The 17,741-nt window shown below is 37.5% G+C and overlaps 1 protein-coding gene across 2 annotated transcripts in view; it reads right to left on the reverse strand.

Moving 5' to 3' along the window:
• Positions 1 to 17,741, reverse strand: part of DYNC2H1 (dynein cytoplasmic 2 heavy chain 1) — a 301,460-nt gene that overhangs the window by 279,842 nt on the left and 3,877 nt on the right. For both annotated transcript variants that reach the window (XM_021696303.1, XM_021696302.1), the window contains exons 3-13: positions 17,486 to 17,621; positions 15,754 to 15,872; positions 14,616 to 14,760; positions 13,635 to 13,867; positions 10,996 to 11,130; positions 10,778 to 10,891; positions 10,549 to 10,660; positions 10,095 to 10,219; positions 8,786 to 8,961; positions 6,586 to 6,781; positions 2,519 to 2,614 (exon numbers count right to left, since the gene is read on the reverse strand). In XM_021696303.1, the coding sequence (XP_021551978.1) occupies positions 2,519 to 2,614; positions 6,586 to 6,781; positions 8,786 to 8,961; positions 10,095 to 10,219; positions 10,549 to 10,660; positions 10,778 to 10,891; positions 10,996 to 11,130; positions 13,635 to 13,867; positions 14,616 to 14,760; positions 15,754 to 15,872; positions 17,486 to 17,621 (1,587 nt within the window). The remainder of the gene's footprint in view (positions 1 to 2,518; positions 2,615 to 6,585; positions 6,782 to 8,785; positions 8,962 to 10,094; positions 10,220 to 10,548; positions 10,661 to 10,777; positions 10,892 to 10,995; positions 11,131 to 13,634; positions 13,868 to 14,615; positions 14,761 to 15,753; positions 15,873 to 17,485; positions 17,622 to 17,741) is intronic.

Here is a 17,741-nt window from a genome sequence, read left to right on the forward strand (position 1 = left end):
CCACCGCTCTGCAGAGAGCCAACCTTCCATCCATTGCTTGTCCAAAGCAGGCTGTGCTCCAAGTCCCCCGCCAAGGTAACACTGGTGGGGCTAAAGAGCCAGCGGGGCCTCACCGCCACCCCCCCCCCCGCCCCCATCTGCTGCAAAAGAGCCGCAAGCCAGCCCCGTGCTTCCTCGCAGCCATATTAACAGGGCTCAGGAAGGAACTGAGGGGCGACAGGGCACTGCGAGCTGCCGGCGAGGCCAGAGGGGACACTGAGCTCCTGCTCCCCTCGTCAGAGGCAGCGCAAGGCCATGCTTCACCATCATCAGCGTGGTACCTGCAAGGCCCAGCAGAACACTGAGCACACACACTCACCCAGTCCAGTCCTCACGCTACAGTTCACTTTTTCAGAGAGAAACAATGCGCTACACAGAAGGGACCACCAACTCAACCCGCAGTGAATCCCCAGCTAAGACCACGAAGCCAGGAACACATGGAACCACATTCTTCAAGTGTTGAAGGACCTGCCAACCATGAATTTTGTACCTGGTGAAACATCCTTCAGGAAAGAGGGGGAATAAAAACATTCTCAGAAAAGGAAAACCAGGAAAATTTGTCTCCAGCAAACGTGCTCTTAAAGCCTGGCCAAAGGCAGTCCTCTCAGAAGAACTTCAAAAAGCAAAGGAAAACACAGGGATGAGGAAAATAAAGTATCCTTCTTCTCGTGAATTTCTTAAATCCCTTTCGATGAAGTGAGTGTAGAAGATACTACACACTTAGGACAAATATATAAAAACTAGGGCGGGATGCAGGAGACCCTCACTCAATAGCTGAAAAATGTATGAAACTAACAAGGATAACAAATCCAACAGAATCCTCTGTGGATCAGCTGAAAAAGCATTTGCCTAGTAATTACCACACGCAACTTCCTGCTGTTATTACTAGACATTGTGAAATTAGTTAAACTAGAGGCCCTGCTCTCCAATGCAGTGAGTGGCCAGGGGACCAGGAAGAACCTCCATGTTCTTTGTCCTTCTTAGTTTCTATCTACTCTTCAGTCTCATTTAACAGATGCTAAATGCAATTATTTACTTCTCACAACCCAATCTCTCACAGAAGTATCAACAGATGCCACTGATTAGAGAAGAAAGAGTTCCGAAAGTACACAATTAAACACTACCTATTAGGTGGAAAATAATAAAATCTTATCCCACTTCCAAAACTGCACTTGTAAATATGCCCAGAAAAAAAGTTTAAGGGTATATACCAGACTATTAACAATGGCCATCCCTTGGTGGTACAATTTTAAAACAATTTTTTTTTCTGTTTCTCAATGTTTTTTTTTTTTTACTTTCCATTATAAACTCGAATTGAGCTTTGGCAATAAAAAACATATTTTTAATAAAATTTATGAGTTATGTGCCTTGTTGGAAACGTTCAGCCTGAGACCTGGTGTGCAGAAGAGTCAGCAGAGCAGGTCTACATGCTATCCCTCCAAAGGCCTGCTACCAACACAGACCCTTAGCTGGCACCTGACCCCCCGCACCTGGGAGCTCCCCCGCCGCCCACGTTTATGACTGGCTCGCTGCACCGAAACAACATGGTTTACACTCAACACTGGATCCCCTCCTGGCAACCTGGAATTTTCGTACATGTTAGGCAGAAGACGCCTCCGTGTCTAGATCCCAGTAAACGCCTGGGCACTGAGTCGCTAATGGTCTTCCCAGTAAGACACCATTTCACACTTATTACGGCTTGTTTCCGGGGGGGTTGGGGGAGGGGTGGTGAAGAATGCCCTGTGTGACTCCACTGGGAGGGACTCTTGAGAGCTTGCGCCTGGTTTCCCCAGGACCTCACCCTCATTTACCTGTCCCTGTGCTGACTCTGCTCTGCATCCTCTTGCTGTAACAGATCATAATAAATCAGCTGTGGGGACAACTGTACCCTGAGTCCTATCAGTCCTAGAAAATCCCAGAACTAGGGGTAGTCTTGAGGAAGATCACAACTAGCAATCCACTTTAAAAAGAACAAGAAGAAAAGGGTATATTCCTCTTCTACTTATTTTTTAAAAATTTTATGTTTAAGACAAAAAATGTAGATTTCAAAAAGCCACCAGTCACACAGTAACAGTTTAAAAACTACTGTAGGTTTTTCTAATGCCAAATGGGTTAGATACGGCCACATAGATAAAAAAATAAATAAATACCAAATTATAAAATCAGGAGATGATGGAAAAGCACTCAAGACTCTGGTATATAAGGACCTCACGCTTCAGCAAATAAGTAAATATAATAGCACAACAACTGTACACTATAAATATGAAATCAAATGATCAAACTCAGCACCTTAATATGTGAAACACTAACCATTTAAATCTACACTTGGAAAAATGTTACTTGTTAAGAGTGAAGGAAGTCACTGGGAAACAAAACAAAGCCTTAGATCAACGTTAAGTGGAAGGGTATACTAAAAAACTAAAAAAAGAAATACCTCACATGTAAATTCTAATTCTAACAACACAAAAAGTCCATTTACCTTAATTATCTGTTCAAATGCTAATGCAGACTGTAGCATCATTGGTCTCTGACTTTGAATCATTTGTTGATCAATAGAATTGTAAAAATGTGCCACCTACAAAGTAGAAGTCCAATTAGCAATAATCAATAATAAATAACACACTTAATTTTTCATTTGTTTTTTTTTAAGATTTTATTTATTTATTTGAGAGAGAGAATGAGATAGAGAGAGCATGAGAGGGGGGAAGGTCAGAGGGAGAAGCAGACTCCCTGCCGAGCAGGGAGCCCGATGCGGAACTCAATCCCGGGACTCCAGAATCATGACCTGAGCCGAAGGCAGTTGCTTAACCAACTGAGCCACCCAGGCGCCCTGTTTTCATTTTTAATGGAGTGGAAAGATTAACTCTTCTCATGCTAAGATGTAACAAAAAATGTTTTTCATCTCTAATATAGCATTACGCATGTATTAATATACGCAGTCAACAATTATGTGTTGAGTTCCTGTAATTTGCCAAATCATGTCCTGGGGGCTGATTAAACAAAGACCATAAAACCCAGTCCCTGCAATCAAGAAGTTCATAATATCAAGGGAAATACAGAGGAAACCAGTAAAGCATGCTAAAAATGGAACCCTTCGTTCTTACAACTCTCCAAACCTGCTCCTTCCTTTCTCAGTACATAACACATAATTTATTCATTTCTCAGACCAAAAAACTTTGAGTTGTCCTTCACTTTTCTTTCACATCCCACATCCATGATGTCTACTGACTACACTCTTAAATACATACTAAACCCAGTCATGTCGCCCGCCTCCATGGGTCCCACACCAGTCCAAGCAGCCTCGTCTCTTGACAAGACCAGTACCTGTTTCGAGTCATGGCTTCCTACTGTCCTCTCAAAGCATTCAAAGAAGCCCGAACGGTCCTTCCTTAAACAGAAATCATACCATACCTGTGCCCACTCAAAAACTTCCAGTGACTCCCCAGTGGATTTAAGAATAAAATCCAAAATCCCAAAACTCTTACCTAAAATCTCCCAATGGCTTCCCAATATAGTCAGGAATAAAATCCAAATCCAAGACCCACGGCCCTCCCCCAGCACCAGCATCTTACATCAACTGGCGTCAGCCCCAGCACAAACCCTCAGTGCATGGCACCCAGGCTGGCCTCCCTGCTGCGTCTCTAGGCCACCAAGGGAGTCTTGCCTCAGGAACTCGGCAGGGAATCTGTTCCCTCCACACACACACACACACACACACACACACGTCTTCCCCCAGATGCCTGCGGGGGAAGGCGTTGTTCTGCTGCCACTCTGTAGCTCCTCTTCTCAGTGTTACAGCCTTCACCAAGGCCTACCCTGACCACTCTGTATCTTCCTCTGTTTTCCTTTTCTTCAAAGCACTCATCACTACCTAAAACTACCGACCTGTGTGTTTGCGATCTCCCAAATTAGAAGGACAGCTTCAGGAACAGTGTCTAGCAGGTAGAAGGCACACAGTATTACTTGGATTGATCAGTAAATCAAAAAACAGAAGTACCTACACGGTACAGTGATGAACAAAAGAGGCCACTGTCAACTCTGTTAGGGGAAAAGGAGAAGTTCAGGGAAGTGGATCAAGTGGACACCACAGCGTGAGTCTAAAGAGTTTTAAAAGACTGTCTTTTAATCTTTGTATCCCTAGCACCTCACAAAATTCTTAGCCCAGAGTATGTGCTTAAAATATATGTCCTCACTGGAGCGCCTGGGTGTCTCAGTCGGTTTAGCATCCCATTCTTGATTTCAGCTCAAGTCATGGTCTCAGGGTTGTGAGATCGAGCTCCGCATCAGGCTCACGTGCTGGGTGTGGAGCCTACTTAAGATCCTCCCCCTCCCTCTCCCTCTCCCTCTGGGAGGCGCATCTCTCTCTCTCTTAGGAGAAAAAAAAAAAATTCCTAACTGATTTTATAGAGAGCCCTCTTCTTTCCACTAGTACATATGAAAATCCCTTTATTTGGTAGAGAATATCCACTGTACTATTCTGTACCACAGCAGTAGTCCAAGAAAAAGCCTAATCAAGAAAACTAGAAGCAGAAGAATACATACTCTGCCAGCAATCTGGTCGTACTACCATCTAACCAGCTCCTACTTCACCTCCCTATGCCAGCTACACACCTGCTCGTAAGTAAAGGTTTACGTAAATAGATTCCCTTGGGGAAAGACACAACTATATGACCATTCCTTCACCGTTTGAGTTCCTATTGCGTTACACTAAGTACACAGGATACAAAAGTGAGCAAGCCTCTCTGCTTTTAAGGATGCAGTCCCTCTATGTGAAATGCTCACCCACCCTACCCCTTGTGCTCCTGAGACAACATATGTCTAATCTTCCAGTCTCACACCAAACAGCATTCCTCTGTAAAGATTTAGCTGATACTCCCTCTACCCTCACCCAGCAAATAACTGAAAATTCCCACCTCTATGCTTTCATAGCACTTCCAAAAATCTCTAATAAAATATTCATAATAAATTAAATATTTTATCAATTTTTCAAATATCTGTCACCAGTATATAAACTGTAATGGAATAAATATGGGCTTTGGAGTCAGATTTGGTATCGAATCCCAGCTACATAACTTATTAGCTGTGGGGCACCGGAAAAGCTATGTTACGAATCTGATCCCTAATTCGATCAGTGAAAAATAGGGGGTGGGGGGGTTGAATGGAAATAACATAAATAATCTATCCTCCAGAAGCCCTGATATTTAATGAGAACTCAATGTTTACTTTGCTCTCCCTGCTAGACCAGTGGTTCTCAACCATGGCTGATTTGCACCCAAGGGGACATTTGGCAATGACTGGAGACACTTTTGACTGTCAGGAGCAGACAGGTGCTCCTGGCCAGGGATGCTGCTAAAACATCCTACAACGCGGGGCGCCTGGGTGGCTCAGTTGGTTAAGCGACTGCCTTCGGCTCAGGTCATGATCCTGGAGTCCAGGGATCGAGTCTCGCATCGGGCTCCCTGCTCAGCAGGGAGTCTGCGTCTCCCTCTGACCCTCCCCCCTCTCATGTGCTCTCTCTCATTCTCTCTCTCTCAAATAAATAAATAAAATCTTTAAAAAAAAAAAAAAAAATCCTACAACGCACATGACAGTCCCCAGGAAAAAGAACTGGTTCAAAATGTCCACAGTGCCGAGCCTGAGAACCATGTGCCAGAATATGATAGCAGTATATTCATTTTTATATCCCCACTATGCTGTGCTTGACAGTGCAGGTGCTCAAGGAATCTCTGCTGAAAGAATAAACAAGAGACCGAGATACACAAGACACTGCCCCTGCCTCTAAGATACTATTCCTGCCCACCACGATCTATTAATCAAGTGAGAGAAAAGATGAAAAAAATCCAGTACTCCATAAAGCATTCGAGAGTGATCTGCACACTGCATACAGAATAGGAAACAATCAACTAAAGAAAGACACACAAGAAATGACTTATGAGTGGGGAATTAAAGGATGACTTTGAGTTTTCTAATAAGAGGGGACAGAGATCCGTGCATGGAGACACATTCAGAGGGTAGGGAGTGGAAGCCCCAGCTGATTAGGTTAGTTAGAGCATGATTAAGAAGGGCCTTGTGTTCTGCCCTAAGGAGACAGACAATGTGGCCATAATAGTTGGTTCTAAATAGAAAAATGATATGATGGCAAAGTGGTGAACAGCTAGACCTATGAAATGACCAAAAATAGTGATCAGCCCATCAGCCTGGTAATTCTCTAAGAATCTGCCCCTCGAAGGCAAGCAAAAGACAGAGGACCCTTTGACTAGAAGGTCCTTTAAGATCCATGCATACAACATGAAAGAAAAATGAAAAAAAGAGAAATAACAGTTTATTTTTCCAAATGCTTTTAGAATGAATAACAGTAACAATCATACCATAAATTAATGAATTCCTATATAGATTTGCAAAGTAAATTTTGTAATGTAGTCATTTAGCAAAGACTTGTGCTATTCTGTTAGCCTAAAAAACTCAAATTTAGAAAACGAACCCCTTAAAATATTGTAAGGGTAATGAACTCAGAATAGTCATATATTCAAAAATATAATGTCATACTTGTTTAAGAATAATTGCTTGCTTGCAGAATTTCTGTGCAATGTTTGCAACTTGCTGTATTTTGGCAGGAATAACAAAGCCAAGTGCAGAGAGCTGACGAACTTCTCTCAGAAGAATCACCAACCTATCTGAATAATGCACTCTTAATGATCCGTCGTTAGGATCCAATTCCATAATTCGACTATTAGCCTCGATACTACAAAATAAAATAAATAACTTTTTAAAATTCATGTTCTCACTCTTTTGACAGATGAAAAATGAAACAGTTTTTACAACTTTTCTGTAAATATAAAATTAACTCAAAGTAAAAAAAATTTTAATTATAGTTTTCAAGCAATCTTATTTTCACATAGTATCTCACAATTCAGATCTTGGTAATAAACTGCAATATCCAAAATACACCATCACATTAATATTTCAACCAAGCAGTTTTTGAAATCAGTAAAATCAATCTTTTAGCCTTCCACTCAGACTCAAAACTGGCATCATATTCACCATAAAGAGAAAAGGTTTTGATTCATTTTCCAAAGGGTACCTTAGGTATTTCTTTAGTCAGCCTACTTGGTTATTTAACGTGTTTATTAAAGGATCAATGATAACATCAAAATGGTAGGAGGAGAGATATTCAAATGTTTCATTCCTCTACTTTTGTTTCTCTAAGGACTGTCCTTCGTGTTTCTTGTAAATGTTATAATAGCAATTTTTAAATCAGGGCACTCGAGTCAGCATGATTGTGAAAATACTGAGCTAAATTAATCAAGAAGTATTATAGTTTCATGACTTCCCTTACAGGATCAGGTTTACATAATGCTTATTCCTTCAAATCACTTTCACAATTAAGAAAACGTAGGTCTTAGAAAGTAAGCTACTGAAAAGCAAAGAACAAAACTATCCCACCCATCTACCAACACATATAATAAAGCAGAATAAAAAGTAGATACTTCAAAGTGGCTTAGAATAATGATGTAGCCTCAACATTCCTATAACATAACATACAGCCTGTCAGAAAATTTTAATGGTGATTTTTCTTTGCCTTTATTTGAAACTAATCTTCAAAACTACTTTCTACATACCAGCATATCCTGAAATATATTCTAAAACATGCTGATTCTATGGAACAATAAAGGGTTTTGCCCAGGAAAAAAAAAGCAGGAGTCCAAGTATTTCATGGCCAAATGGGAAACACTGGGTTGAACAGCGTTCAACAGACTTCTTTACAGAAGTTCTCAATCCCTTGGCATGCTGTCACAGAGTGGATCTCCACCAGAGCTGCAGTGACAGAAGTGTCAACATTTCCCAAAATTAGCTGATTAAAGAACTCTTCTTTTAGGTCTGGCGTATCTGTCATATTTTAGGTTGATAGTAGAAGGGGAAAGAGTTCAATGGCCTAAGGTTAGAATCATTACACCCCAGCACCTTTCGGTTCTTCTCTTCTTCCTCCACATCCAAAATGCAAGGTAAGGGAAAAAAACTATTTATTCAGTTTAAGAAGCTACCCTTTATGGCCTAATTATTCTTTGTAGCAGTATAGGCAAAATAAACAGAATTTCATAATATGGACAAAGCAACAAAAGTTACTTTTTTGAAAAGTAACAAGTTTCTAAAAACTAAAACATGACCAGTTTCTAAAAATACAGTAATATACTAAGGAAAGTTTACCTGAACAAAGAAACAATGATTTTTCCAGATCATTCATTTTAAATGTGCATTAAAATAATTAGGTTAACCAATTAAATTAGGTTCAGTATCACTCAATAAGTGTTTACCAAACCCTTACCCTATGGTGGGCACCAAAGTAGTATTTCATAAAGAGATTACTTCCCACCTCAAGGAGCTTAAAATAATGAAATTTTATAGCTTACAGTGTGTGTGTATCCATGTAAATAATATTAATGTAAAAAGGTAGAAAAACATACATGAATACCAATACCAACACACCATGGAGAGGAAAGCCTCATTCTAAAAGGAGAATCTGCAGACCTGAGAAACAGACACGAGAAGCAAGGCGGGCAGTCAACTAACTCTATCTTCCAAGTTCCCAACCTTAATGACTTAAAAGTTGATAATCAAAAACTAACAAAAAAATTTTTTAAGGAGCAGCAGCAAGTTTGGATAAAGGAGAGAACAGACAAAATTCGGTTAATACCATAAGAAACAAGATTCTTGCCCAGATGTCACTGTTTAGTGTACCTGTACTTACCACAAACCAGATCTGGAATCAGACAAACCAGACTGAATGTCCCGGGACCAATCGTCAAATTGTTCTTGTTCATACAGTTTAAACTGGTCTAAGAGATCTTCAGCACTTCGATGGAAAGATCGAAATCCTGACAAGTCAGATAAAAGAGCCTCTGCAATCTTGATAGTATCATCCACCTTAAAAAGCCACAACACAAGAATATTACAAGAATATATTAATACTTACTACAAAATTGTCATAAAACGAACCACCTTCTCTGATGTGTAATTCAGAAATTACTTTCCCATTCACCTATAAACAGTAGGAGAGAAGATTTGCCAGCAAATGTGAGAAGATCAACCCCTACTTTGCTTCTGACTTGTACAACTCAGGATAGCAAAACACAGATGTAAGGCATACGAGGCCTAATCAGGAGGGTGAGACGAGGGAGATTCAGGTGAGACCCCCACGAATTCAGCAATGCTTTTACACATGTGCAGCAATAATGTGGCCCTTTGCTTAGTGCTCTGGGGAAGAGCTCACACATACCTGCCAAGCTGAAGGGCAATTAGAGGAAAGAAATGTCTTTCTTCCACAACTGTACACAGAACGTGATAGCACTTTGGAAAGCTGACTGACAAAACTGGATAGAATATTCCAGAAAACAGAACATCAAAAACACAACTTTGAATAAGTAGAACTCTCCAACATGCTAGCCTTTATAATACTCTATGTCTGCTTGTTCTTAATCACAGACCATAACCAATGAATAACCATTATGTGAGTCAGATGGAAGACATTGTACATAAGAATCTTAGATCAATTTTGATAATACCAAAATATTAAAATAGTAGCTGTTAAATCCATAAATTGCTGACCCTAATCTTAGGCAATATCATAATTACATTTCACCTTTCCTTTAATTTCCTTTCAACCTAGAATGATTTACCTACATAAACATACTTGCCGATAGACTTTGCAACTACAAAGATTTTGCAGTGATAATCTCAAAGGATTAAAAAAATCATTTGAAAATATAGAAAAGATGATTTCCTCTTCAATATTTTCTTAAGAAGGCACTTTACGTGGAACAACTGCACCTGAATGATAAAGGATGTGCTAGTTATCTCTACATAAAAAATGAGCGGACCATTCAAACTTCCCCTGTACACTTTTTTAGAATTCTACACTTCACATGAAAATTAGATGGAAATGCCAAAGAAAGCAGAGAATTTTTTTTTCATTTTTTCACTAGAGTTCTAGAGTGCCTTCCATATTAATTTAGAAGATTTTACAATTAGTGTTCCTCAACATCTATTAAAACTAATACCTTCAGTTCCAACTGGCGAACCCAAACTATATTATTAACAACTTCCGAAAGGTTTTTGCCAGAAAGTGGTCCAGATGCTTCACCAGGAACTCCTCGGCATCGATTCTCAAAGTCTAACCGAAAATCTGTAAAAATTTAAGTCAAATAAATGATTATACACATTCAATCAAGATTCCTAAGTGCCTTCCGTGCACCAAGTACTAAGTGAAAGGTTGTAGAAAGAAAAATTCTAAGACTTGGTCCTTTACCCTCAGGGACTTTACCATGCATCAAATGAGACAGAGAAAGAAAATAACTAGTTAATTTTTAAAATCTGTAATTTATAACAAATATAGTAAATTAATCTTCAGCATATGTTATAAAATATAGTCCTAATCCTAAATGGTATACAAGAAAAAGTAACCTACAAAAATATTTTCTCAAGCAAACACTATAATCTCTCATAAACTTTTACCTTTAACTGAGTCCACAAGTCTTGCCAGTAAAGTTTCTCTTTCTAACATCAATTCTTTACTTATAGTTGGACGCTTCACCAACTCTTTATATTTCAGAAATGCTTGAAGAAGCTAACATAAAATAAAAAAGTACATGTTCATCCTAAGTCGATCAACTTGGTAAATACATAAATATCTCCCAAAATAGCTTAAGGGAAATAGTAAAAGTAAAATATTTCGATATTTTACCTGCTGTGGACTATCCTGAATTTCTGAAATATAATTTTTCAATTTTCCTGCTATTTTGTGTTCCGCAGGTGCAATAATTTTTTCATATTGAGACACTGCAGCTTTCCATAAAGGCTAAACAAATTAATATTATTAGACTTTTAATATTTCCAATATTTACCTTTGAGAAGAACAATACAAACAGGAAGTTACAGAGACAAAAACATATATATTCATACCTCAGTATATGGATTATACTGCACAGGATTCAGGCCAGTAAAAGGTTCAAATACTCGAGTCAGGCATATGATCTTCTCTTCACTGGCAGGTAAAAAATAAAGAAGCTTCTCATGAATTGTTCTAACAGCCAAAACCTAAAACATAAAATAGTAAAACAACAAATTTATTTAAATTGATAAATCTGCACAAATAGTTCTAGAGTCTACATATATTTGGCAAGAGTTTCTTTAAACTAGGTTCACTGAAATGAATACAACAAACTGTAATCTTGAGAATTACTACTCATCAATAGTCAAAGTGGTGCTCAAAGACATCATTACATCATAACGCTACTATCAATTAATGCGTTCAAACCTGGTGAAAACACACAAAAGCTAAATACCGTTAAACTATGTTTAAAGTTCATTTAAGTAACGTTTTAGAGTCCTTAATATAGTAAAAAGAACTTTTGATTTTCATTATTCTGCATTAAATTGTACCTCTGACAATGAAATAATATGCTAACAACCCTATTATGTATAAATTACAAATAGCTGGGAAACAAATTGTTGTATTTTGTATTTAAAACTTCCACCAAGAGCGGCACCTGCCTGACACAGTTGGTAGAGCACGCGACCCTTAATATCAGGGTTGTGAGTTCAAGCCCCATGTTGGGTGTACAGCCTACTTTAAAAAAAAATGTGTATAGTTTAAATGAATAAAATGTGTGGTATTTCAATTTAAAAATAAATATATAAAATTTCCAGCAATTAAAAGGCAATCAAAAAGGTTAAGTAAAAACACTATAACCTTTCATCTGAGATGGAAAGAGGAGTATATACTATTGATTTTTTTTCTTGCTAAAAACAAAAATACCAATGTAACAACCCTGTCTACTGAGAAGGCCTAAAAGCACTGATAACTAAGTTATCAATGACAATATTTTCCCAACCAGATTGTTGCTGCTAAATACCATTTTCACTAAAAGGAACAAGGCTCTTGAGAGAAATGACTAATTCCAGGAGTGAGGCAGAAAATGTCCAAGATGGGCTGGTATATTTTGGGGGGGCCTAAAAGTAAGGAAGTTGTCAAAGAAATACTGGATTCATGTCAAAATAACACAAGAGCCGGGGCGCCTGGGTGGCTCAGTTGGTTAAGCGACTGCCTTCGGCTCGGGTCATGATCCTGGAGTCCCGGGATCGAGTTCCGCATCGGGCTCCCTGCTCGGCGGGGAGTCTGCTTCTCCCTCTGACCCTCCTCCCTCTCATGCTCTCTGTCTCTCATTCTCTCTCTCTCAAATAAATAAATAAAATCTTTAAAAAAAAAAAAAAAAAAATAACACAAGAGCCAACTTAAATGGGCATTTACTGCCCAAAGATGGAACAATTTGAGGATAATAATAACCATGATAGACTGAAACTCAAAAAAACTCATGGCTTTGTAATAATACTAGCGAGAAAACATTCCATTAATTGCCTATGGAACTTACTATGAAACTAACTTATTATTCACTGTTCTAACAAGTGATAAATCAAAGAAAAAAGGTAATTGTGTCTACTGCCATTCAGAGTAACTAAAAAACTGATGACAAAAAGTTCTTCCGTCGTTACCAGTAATGGCAGAAAGAACAACGGAACTGGAGAATCTATGTCACAACTGCTCAAGATCATCAGTGGCTGGTAAGTCACTTAGAAGAGCTGAAGGAAGAGCATCATAAGGAGAGCCAAGAGCAAACTGACCTCCCTGCCAGTGGGAAAACGAGGCTGTGTGCCTCCTGATGTATCGGGTAGGGATCACACAGCAGCACCCATCAAGCAGCCGGATTCAAGATTTTCTGAACTAAAGATTTTCTGAAACAATCAGGACAACTGAACATTGGTTAAATACAAAATGATACTAGGAAAATATTGTCATTTTGTTGAGTGTGATGGTGGTATTGTGGTTGTTTTAAGGGTGTAAGTATACGGTTTCTTGGCTTGGCTTTAAAAATACTCCAAAAAAAGGGAAGGCGGGGAGACAAAGATGGAACAGAAACTGAGTAATGCCAGTGGCTGTTGAGATCAAGAGGTGGACACACGGGCATTCGTTACACTATTTCACTTTTCTGCATGTTTCAAATTTTTCATAATGAAAAAGGTTTTTAAAAAAATCCCCAAAGAACTATGAGCACGAAGGGGAAAAGTCAGCTTTGCAATCTTTGTATATTCTCATTTTGCTAGCCCCTCAAGCTAAATGCTTAAGTTCTATACTGAAACTTGGAACCTATGTAGATTAAACAGTTCTTCCATCAATATTTCCACTGAGTACTCCCTGAAAAGCTGTCCCTGCTTCATAACAATTTCAATAGCCAAGAGAATGTCTGAGAGCTTCTATACCTGGACAGGGAGCTGATTATCTTTTTCACAACAGAGAAGTACAGCTTACAAGGTGAGCAATCACACACCAAAGAAAAAGCAAGCAGGTGGAAACCAGCAGCTAGTTGGGTACCAGTCACATGACTGCCAAAAATTATCTCACACGAACTTTAATTCTTATTCTCTCCCCAAAACATAAATAACTCCTATCAGATGTGTACTACTTACTAATTATAAAATATATTCACAAACAGGTGAGAACCCCCTCCATACTTATGTCAAAGACCCAAGTAATCAAATGATACCTCTTCGAGGCGTTTGCCAAGTTTGTCAAGTGTTTCAGGGAAGTATTTCTCATTTTTCCATGGATGAGGGACATAGCGCTGCCACGCCTGACCTGTTAGGTGATTACAGGCGGCCACCCACTGTTCACAAATTGAAATACCAGCTTTCAGATTGTCTTTCACGAGATGATAAGGATCTTCCCACAGATTCAAAGTTCCCAGTTTTTTCTGAACAAATCTTCCAAATGAACCACCTAATAAAAGAGAAAGCAAATTCTTTAATGGAACTGTGTTTTTACTGAATAATTACAGAATACACACTTATGACAAAAACATACAAATTAGCAAACTAAGGATCTATGAAATACTATATGCATATCCTTAGACTCAAAACAAGTATTTTTCAAAACACATGCACATAATTTCTTTGTATTTTCGCATCTTTCAAGGTATTATGTGCATCTCTCAAGTGCAAAAATACATATAATTTTTTCAAAAGTCTACACTACTGTATGGAGGTAACATTATATAACCAATTCTCAATCACTATTTGTCTCTACTCCTACATTACAAACAATGCTGCAATAACTATCCTTATACATATACCTTTATGCACTTGTCTAATATTTCCTGAGAATAATAAAGAGAATGGTATTTTCTAGGTCAAAAAGTATATGCACTTTAATACTAACAAGTAAACCAATACATACTAAAGACTTTTGAGACCATTACAAAATAAAGTTTAAATTAATACAGGTACAGGGACTAAAAATCTATGTAAATTTACTTGCATTAATGGTCAAAGAATTTGACACATGATTTAAATTAACCACCTATATACAAATTTATATTTAAATAATTCTGTAGGATTTGCTCTAAGCATTACTCTAAGCAACAATTATTACATTAAGGAGCATTTTCAGTAAGGGCTTGAAGGAAAAACTAGAAAAACAAAGTAAGACAGGCTTCCAAAGTCTCAAAAGTTTGCTTCTTTAACAGTACCTATGATATCTAAGAGATGTAACATTCGTGACTCAGGATAGTGATCATGCTCTGTTTGTCTCCATACATCATCTACAACATCCCGAGTGGTCTCCACCAAGTCAACCACCTCCAATAAGGAGAGACCGTCCAAGTTATAAAATTCCTAAAACCAAAAGGCATTCATTTTTAAACATAATGATAACTATACTTTCGTCAATATGGTCAACTTGTTCCCAGACTTTTCAATTACTACAATTCTAACACCTGCGATATCATTTCCTCCTCCTTTTTCTACCAGACGATGTGTTACTTCTTTATGCAAATACCCTATAAGTTCCTTTACAAACATAAATATCAGGAAAGCCAGAAGAAAAAATAAGAATTGCAAAGTCTATTCATTTATGTTTGCCCTTGACCTAATTTTCTTCAAGTCTGGATTCATTTCTTGCAGCTCCTGAAAGGAGGCGGTTCTAACACCAGACAGACATTACCCACACTAGCTCCCATATGTCGTCACTCATGGACTGCACTGCATGTTACCCGTAATGCAATCACAGCTCAAGGTTTGTGATTTTACATTCCATCATGACAAAAAAAAGTTTAAAACCATTTCAAACATTTCACTAAAATGATACTATTGAAATAATACTGGGAACAAATAAAAAATTACTATTTATTGTGAAAAGAATAGACTTTTTTTTAACCATATTTAAAGTGGTCACTTATTTAACCTCTAGGAATATTTCAAAGAATAATCAATCGAGTATAAAACTAAGACTTTTCATATTTGGGATTACTTCAAAATGCTAACTTGAATAAACTGAACATTCCTTTAAAAGAACATATTACCTCCATGTAGATAAACCTCTCTTAGTACATTAGGCTTTTGCTTTTCCCTATGTACCTGCAGAAAAGCAATTATGTTTTTGAGAAAAATATTTACTAGAGATTAGAATCTAACTTTCTTAAAAGTTTCGGTTTTTAAGTTGTGTACATGTTAAATGCACACTTCAAGGAAACCCTGTTATGTATTAAGGATATATTTTGTTTACAACCATCAAATAATAATGTCAAAACAAAGGTAAATCTAGTGAAAACTGAATCCTAAAGTACTTTTATCAAAAGTCTGAAATATAACTATATAGGAATCACATACTCTTGCAACTGTTTCAAATAATTCTTTAAAATAACTGGCTCTTTCTTTATTAATCTGTTTATTTCCACGATGAGCTTGTTCTACCCAAAACTGGAACTCATCACTTGGTGTTAGAATACCTGAAAAGGTGAGAAGGAAAAAAAGAAATATCAGTACAAAATGAAAAGCCAGAAAATTATCTGGTTCATTTGATTTTGCCTATTTCCTGTGCTCATGAAGATGTGCGGAAAATCAGCCTTATAATTTCTATCGACAGAAAGTTCTTCCTTAAATCCACTAAGAACAACTAACAGTACACCAAATGTATACTTCACAGATTTGTCGCTCAGTATGTTTCCCATATGTTTTTGTACACCATCCATCTCTACACAGTCAGTCTACACCTTCTACCCGAAAGGCTGTTTCTCCAACACAAGGCTTTCCATCACAATTCATGTTCGGGAATACCATCCAAATTAGAAATGATGACAATTTAATCAATCAACGCCCACAATTTAATTTCAAAATATAAGCAAATTAAAATAATTTTACTTTTCAATTTGTTTTTATATTTCCCAATGAATTGGACAATTTCTAGTTGCTTAATCACATGCTGGAAAAGTACACTATTCTTTCTGGGTCTATGGTATTCAAAAAGCATCTAATTTACTGTTCAAAAAAGTGTAAAACTGTATCCAATACTGTAAAATAATGATTAGTGTAGGTCATTCATTTCATATTAATTGTTCACATAAGTAATATTTATAGCTAGAATAAAATTATAATTGGCTTCAGATAAAATGCGTTTCTAAAATAAAAATCAATTATCTTTGCAAAGTAGATGATTAGGGTCAATCCTCCTTATTCATGGATGTGGATTTATGAATTCATCCATTTCCTAACATTTATTTGTATCTAAAATCAATGCTTGCAATGCTTTCATGGTCATCCACAGACATGCACAGAGCAATGAAAAATTGGGAGTTACCCCGCATACACGTTCCCAGGCTGAACAAGGTAACACTGCCTTCCTGTTTCCTATCTCCTACCATAAACAAGTATCCTTTCTGTAACCTATTCAGTTGGATGTTTTCCTCATTTTTTTTGCATTTTATTGGTCATTTCTCTGTTTAAGATGGCTCCCAAGCATAGTGCTGAAGTGCTGTCCAGTGTTGCCAAGGACAAGAACACTATGATGTGACCTCCACAGAGAGAATACTTGTGTCAGGGATGTTTCCTTCATGCATGAGTTACAGTGCTGCAGGCCATGAGGCCTATGTTAATTAATCAACAATCTATATCAAAAAATCAACAGTCTATATTAAAAAAGTGTTAATTATATTAAAACAGAAACACACGTAAAATATATTAAAAACAGAAACATACATAAAATAGGGTTACATGTTGATAAGTCAATAAAAATGTTACAACCAGAGGCTCACAGGAACCTAATTTTGTTTTTCCCCTAGGACCAAGAGTTCAGTATTTACTAATTCAATATTCACAGTGAGTTTACAGAACATAACTACTGCAAATAATGAGAGACAACTATATTCTACGTCCATGAATTGCGTATTGTTAAAGATTACATTTTCTTCCTCTCAAAATCCATGTAAATCTATTCATTTAAAAGGCTGAAGCTCAGAGAAGATCCAAAAGTGTGGAAATAAATCTGTGAAAAAATATATTAATTTACTAAGGTATTAATAAGAAAACTGTTTTGACTTTCTTTCATTAAGCTACGGTTCTATACCTCGTGTATCATCTTCCTTAAATTTCAATTTTGATGAGTTAATGTCTGATCTTCGTAGAACTATACCCAACCCAGTTTCTAGTTCACTCAAAAGATTCTGAAGTTTGGGATCAAAGTTTCTGCTCCATTCCTGATCCTAAAGAAAAACAGACAAGAGCAAACATTGATCAAAAGTTTTCCAATCAAACTGGCTTCCTTAAAATACTGTTGAGAGAAATAAGTCAAAATACATCTGTTTCACTCAAAGCCTGCCACT

The sequence above is a fragment of the Neomonachus schauinslandi genome, chromosome 11 (genome assembly GCF_002201575.2).
Source record: "Neomonachus schauinslandi chromosome 11, ASM220157v2, whole genome shotgun sequence".
In the NCBI taxonomy this organism is placed as follows: Eukaryota; Metazoa; Chordata; class Mammalia; order Carnivora; family Phocidae; genus Neomonachus; species Neomonachus schauinslandi.